Source organism: Myotis brandtii, unplaced genomic scaffold, assembly GCF_000412655.1.
Source record: "Myotis brandtii unplaced genomic scaffold, ASM41265v1 scaffold105, whole genome shotgun sequence".
Taxonomy (NCBI): domain Eukaryota; kingdom Metazoa; phylum Chordata; class Mammalia; order Chiroptera; family Vespertilionidae; genus Myotis; species Myotis brandtii.
This window is the reverse complement of record NW_005353538.1, coordinates 1,659,446-1,665,509: the sequence shown is the minus strand read 5'-3', so window position 1 is coordinate 1,665,509 and position 6,064 is coordinate 1,659,446. Positions and strand designations below refer to the sequence as shown.

The 6,064-nt window shown below is 46.8% G+C and overlaps 1 protein-coding gene across 2 annotated transcripts in view; it reads right to left on the bottom strand.

Annotated features, from left to right (window-relative positions):
* Positions 1-4,028, bottom strand: part of MPZL3 (myelin protein zero-like 3) — a 20,365-nt gene extending 16,337 nt beyond the window's left edge. For both annotated transcript variants that reach the window (XM_014539161.1, XM_014539163.1), the window contains exon 1: positions 3,997-4,028. In XM_014539161.1, the coding sequence (XP_014394647.1) occupies positions 3,997-4,021 (25 nt within the window). In that variant the 5' untranslated portion in view covers positions 4,022-4,028. The remainder of the gene's footprint in view (positions 1-3,996) is intronic.
* Between the last annotated feature and the right edge of the window lie 2,036 nt (positions 4,029-6,064).

The window sequence follows — 6,064 nt, the reverse complement described above, 5'->3', positions numbered from 1 at the left end:
TTTCCTGGCCCTGGAGGCCCTGCCATTTCCTACATGTACTGTTCTCCATTCACACTGTGTGCCTTGTCTTTGTCCGGAAGGATCTCCCCACCCCTATGAGTGCTGCCTGGGCTGCCCCCATCACACAAGGTCACAGGCCTTCAAAACCCAGTCGAGCAGCAGCCCCCTTTGACTCCCGCCCGAAGGCCCGGATGCAGCTCCCCGCATTTCTGAATGTTCTCACTGCATCGAGTACACAGTGCTCTTCGAGGGCATACACCGCTGGTTATACTGTTTCAAAAGACGGTTTCTTCTGGGGAGAAAGGCCGTTTACAGTGTTTCCAACATTCTCAACCCCTGCGCTCCTGGGCCTGTGGCCGGGGCGCTCCTGGGCCTGTGGCTGGTGAGCAGAGGGAGGAACTCCCACCACCGCACAGACAGTCACCACAGAAACTCCTGAATCCACCCCCAGCGGAGCTCTGGATGAAGCCGGGGCCCTCTAACCAGCCCTGGCCAGCTCCTCTGTCTGACTCTTCAAACTGCCTTCTCTCTCACCCTCTGTGCCCATAAATCCCTCCCTCTCAGAAGACAATGTCTCCTCTTCTTCAGGAAACTTAAGGCCATACAAAGGGCCCAGCCACCCACCTCCCCACATCTGCATCCATCCTTGCTTCCCACCTCCTTTTCCTCTGCAAAGCCAGCTCCTCTGCGCAACCCTGCGTCTCCCTCCAGCCCTGCTCCAGCAGAAAGCCCTCTCCACCGCCTCCAGCCTCCCTTCGGCAGAGGCTCTCCCTCCCTCAGCCTCTAAGCACACAGTCTCTCACCTTGAAACACAAGCGAACCAATAAATAGCAACGAACAAAACAACAATCACCTTTCCTTGCCCTGCAATACTATCGTTATCAACTACTGCTCTCTTTCCTTCCTAAGCCCGGGTCTACACCCGCCATCTCCCTTTCCTCCCATCCCATCCACTTCCGGACCCCGAAAGCCCAAGCCGGACCCCCCTACCACTTCTGACAAACGGCATCGGGTCTGACAACTGCAAAACACAAGGAATTTTCTCTCCCGATTTTACTGGCTGTCTCCGCAGCAGCAACTACTTGACCTTCTCTATCCCAAGCTCCCAGGACAAATTCTCTCATTCATTCGCTCAACCTTCAAACATATATTTATTGAGCATCTGTTTTGTGCCACTTTCTCAGCAAGAAATTAAATGTGAGCAAAATAAATACACATCCAGGTTTGGAACTTAAAATACAGAAATTCAATACATTAATCAAATCATAATGACAAACTTCGGTAAGTACTATGAAGAAAAGACAAGAAAGTGGTTATGAAAACCCACCTGTGTGGTAGGGGAGCAGGGAGCGGCTAAGCAGGCATCCCTGAAAAGGCTACTTTTGAGATGAGTCTTGAAGGGCAATAAAGTGAGAGAGGGAGGGTGTCCAGGCAGAAGGCACAGCATGAGGAAACTGAAATGCAGGCAGTATGGCCTTAACCCAAAGGGGGGGGGGGAGACAGAGAGGATGAGATGAGATGAGATGAGATGAGATGAGATGAGATGAGATGAGATGAGATGAGATGAGATGAGATGAGATGAGATGAGATGAGATGAGATGAGATGAGATGAGATGAGATGAGATGAGGCTAGGAGGTAAGCAGGAACCAGATCATGTAGGACCTTAGAAATTGAGTCCTTATTCTTAGAGTAAGGGGAAGCCATGGGAAATGAGCGATAAGAGACATGACAAGGTCTGCATTTGTAAGGATGCTCTAGGAAGACAATGAGGAGGAGCCAAGAGGAAAGAGAAGATGACTGAGGAGGCCACTGCGATAGTCCAGTGAGGATCAGGGAGCTGGAACTACGCTGGTGGCCATGGGCATGGAGGGGACAGGGAAGACGATACCTTCGAGGTAAAATCAGCCAGAACTGGTGACAGATCCGATGTGGATGCTAGAGAGAGAGAGGTGTCAAGGACGCTCTCAGGTTACTGACGTGGGATTGCCATTCGCTGACGCACTCAGGGAAGACTAGAAAAGTACCAAGCTTGGAAGGAAAGAAAACGAGTTTTATGTAGGAGAAGCTTAAGGTGCCTTGGATATATGTAAGGGATAATGTCAAGCGGGTAGCTGGTTGAGGGCAGGGTCAGCAAACTATGGCTCATGGGCCAAGTCAGCCCACAACATCCACAAAAAGACATCACACTGGCTCACTGCTGTGCTGTCTCCGGGCGCTTTAGAGCTGCTCCGGCAGAGCTGAGCAGTTAACTGCAAGAGACCACAAAGCCTAAAATATTTATTCTACAAAAGGTTGCCAACCTTGGTTTAGAGCAAAGAATATGGGTTAGAGTTACAACCAGAATCTCTTTAGTCTCCCTCCAACCAACTCTCCACACTGATTGTGTTACACACACACACACACAAACACACACATACACACTTCCCCATCTCTGATCGTTTTTATAAAATCTCTTTCTAAGGCTCTTCCTTTCCTGCCCACCCCTTAATACTGTTGTTCCTTAGAGCTCCACCCTGAGCCCATGGTTCTTCATACAACACATTTTCCTGGATAATCCTGCCCACTTTTATAGATGCAACAACTGCCAACTGGCTAATGATTCCCCAACCTGTATCGCTAGCCACGACTGGCCTCTGGGTGCCCACGTGTGACTGGGCCTACCCCTGAGTACCACCCCGCAGGACCTCAAGTGGAATGGAATGAACTTGGTTGCGAGTTCGATCCTTTCCCCTCCTCTCCTTTCCTGACAATACACAGACTTGCTCTGGATACCCACCCTTCGCCATGTAGCCCTGGGGAAGATGCCTCGGGCAGACAGGGCCCAGGCAGGACACAGAAGGCATAAACGCTGAGATTTTGAAAGGCATATGGGCCACTTTTCAAAGGGACTTTTCACCCTGATGTCTTTCACCTCCTGCCAGTGCCACCCAGTGACTAGACCTACGTGGAAGCCAACAGCAGAGAGCCCGGTTGGTGCTCTGAAGGGTCAGCCTTCCAGGGAGGAGAGAGCAGAGCGGGGAAGTGAATGGATCAGGTGAGCGGAGCAAATGAGGTGTAACTAGCAACTGACCCTACCCCAGCCTGGGAGGTGGGGGCAGGACCAGATCGGATTAAAACAATCACTTCATCCAGAGGTGTGCTGGTAAACAGCTACAAGAAAAAAAATTCAAGCCCGGCCAGCATGGCTCAGTGGTTGAGTGTTGACCTATGAACCAGGAGGTCCCGGTTCGATTCCCAGTCAGGCACATGCCGGGTTGCAGGCTAGGTCCCCAGTGAGGGGCGTGCAAGAGGCAGCTGATCAATGATACTCTCTCATCATTGATGTTTCTCTCACCCTCCCTCTCCCTTCCTTTCTGAAATCCATAAAAAAAAATTTTAAAAATTCAAATATGTAGGGTTTGACAATTTCTGTGTTAAAATATTCCCACATGGCTAATTTCAAGCTACAAAGGTGAAGTCTCCGAAGGCTGTTAGGACAACATGTGCATTCCCGGCTCCGAGAGCCAGTGGGAGCGGACCCCAGTCTATCACCCTCCTGACCACAGGGATGTCTGACCACATTTGTGCTTTGAGTTAACCCAGTAAAAGTATGTTTCAGAACATTTGCTTGGCGAGTTATTTAATGTTTCCATGTCTTGTTTGTGTTCCTCTGTATGTCTGGAATCTTCCTCATTCCCTATCTCTAAGTAACTTTCATGCTTCTTTTAAGATTTAATTTTGTCCTGGCCAGGTACCTCAGTTGGTTAGAGCGTTCTCCCCATACACCAAGGTTGCAGGTTCAATCCCAGTCAGGGAACATACAAAAATCAACCAACGAATGCATAAATACATGGAACAACAAATTGATGTCTCTCTCTCTCAAACATAAGTAATTTTAGACATGGAAGAAATTTTTTAAATGACCAAACTCCCAATTTTGTACTCCCAGTTTTCCAAAATATAAATTTGTCAGCCTTTGATTCATAAAACTGCCCATTTAAATGAAAAAGACTAACCGGTTTGGCTCAGTGGATAGAGCATTGGCCTGCGGACTGAAGGGTCCCAAGTTCGATTCCGGTCAAGGGCATGTACCTTGGTTGTGGGCACATACCCAGTGGGGAGTGTGCAGGAGGCAGCTGATCGATGTTTCTAACTCTCTATCCCTCTCCCTTCCTCTCTGTAAAAAAACTAAAATAAAATAAATAAATGAAAAAGAGATAAGTATAAGAACCTGAGGTGCCTAATCAGTTTATAGTACTCAGACAACTGATACAGAGGGACCACATTATAACTTAGGGAGAATTCAAGCACGCTAATAAATCAATGGGTCCTATCTTCGAAGAGTAAAGACAAATAAACATGGTATGAAACAAAGGTATCACCTAACAGATTCAGAAGATTGTTTTTAAAGGCTGAACCTTGAAAACATGCTCATTGAAGGAAGCTAGTCACACACGCCTACACTCACAAATCCACATATTACAGGATTTCATTTACCTGAAATGTCCAGAAATGAAAATCCATAGCAATAGAAAGTAGACTGACGTATGCCAGGAGCGAGGGGAAGGGAGGAATGGGGAGTGACTGTTCATGGATATGGGATTTCTCTTCGGGGTGATGAAAATGATGCCAAATTGACTGTGCTAATGATTGTACAACTCTGTGAATATACTAAAAGCCACCAAATTGTACACTTTAAATGGACAAATTGTATGGCATGTGAATTATATCTTTAAAAAAAGTTATTTATAACCCAGCTGGCAGTGGTTGAGCATCCACCTATGAAACAGGAGGTCATGGTTCGATTCCTGGTCAGGGCACATCTCCAGGTTGTGGGCTTGATCCCCAGTGTGGGGTATGCAGGTGGCAGCCGGTCAGTGATTCTCTCTCATCATTGATGTTTCTCTCTCTCTCTCCCTCTCCCTTCCTCTCTGAAATCAATAAAAATATATATTTTTTAAAAACAACTTATATTTAAAAGGCAAAAGATAAATCAATTCATAAAGTACACAAATCATAAAATCAACTTTTAATGTTTGAATTATTTGGTCTGCCAGATTTGATGCAGACTACATGTGAAATGACATGAAGTTTAAGAACCCACCCACCATTTCCACTTTTTTTTTTCCTCAATGTGACAATATTTGAACCTTACTGTGGGAGGGGTCTGGGATTATGAGGAGTGACAGGTCAACCTAAGTATTCTGTTGCAAAATAATTTAGCTGAAAAACTGGTCACTTGTAATGACAGCAGCAGCTGGGAGGGATCAGGGAGTGTGCTGGCAGCAGGAATATTACTCATCAAACAAATAAAAACTTCCCCGCCTTCCGTGCTGAGATTTAGCACACCTTAAGACTTCATGCTAAAGGTCCCCTTCAGAAGTTCCCATGACCCATAGGGAAATGTTACCATGGTAACGAGTCACTCTCCTGCTAGCTCTAGTAACAGGATTTCCCAGAAAGATACACACATACATATTTTCAAAAGTCCAACAAATAATTGCAATGTAAAATTAGACAATTAAGCTGGATTGAAATTTCTGCAATTTGGGAACTGCATGAAAGCAAAACTTACCCAAATTTTAAGAATAAGTCACAGTGTGGATACTGTACTTCTGATATCAGTTAATACTATACATTAAACTTCTAACAGAATCGATGTGCCCTTTCTTGTATTTAGAAAAATGTGCTATTAAAATGCTAAATCTTTTTCAACACAATGCGCCTCTGTTACAAAACCAAATCACAGCACGTCTTTCCTGTAACTAACAAAAGTTTTGTTTCCTAGGCTCTGATAATCGCCTCCCCAAAATAAAGTTACCAAGTCATGTGTTTCTTCCCTAAAATCCTGGGACAAGCTCCTGAACACTAGGACTGCCCCTGCCTAATCCTAACAGAGCCCGCAAACCCGCAGCCTAGCCGAGCCCCCGAAACCCGCACCAGACAGCGATACGCCCTAACCGGGGCCTCCCGAACCCACGCGGCCCGGCCAGCGGGTCAGTCCCGGACTCCCCAAGGTGCGGACCAGCCGAGGGGGTGGTGACCGCAGGGAGAGAGCATCCCCCCACGCCCCCTTCATTCCTG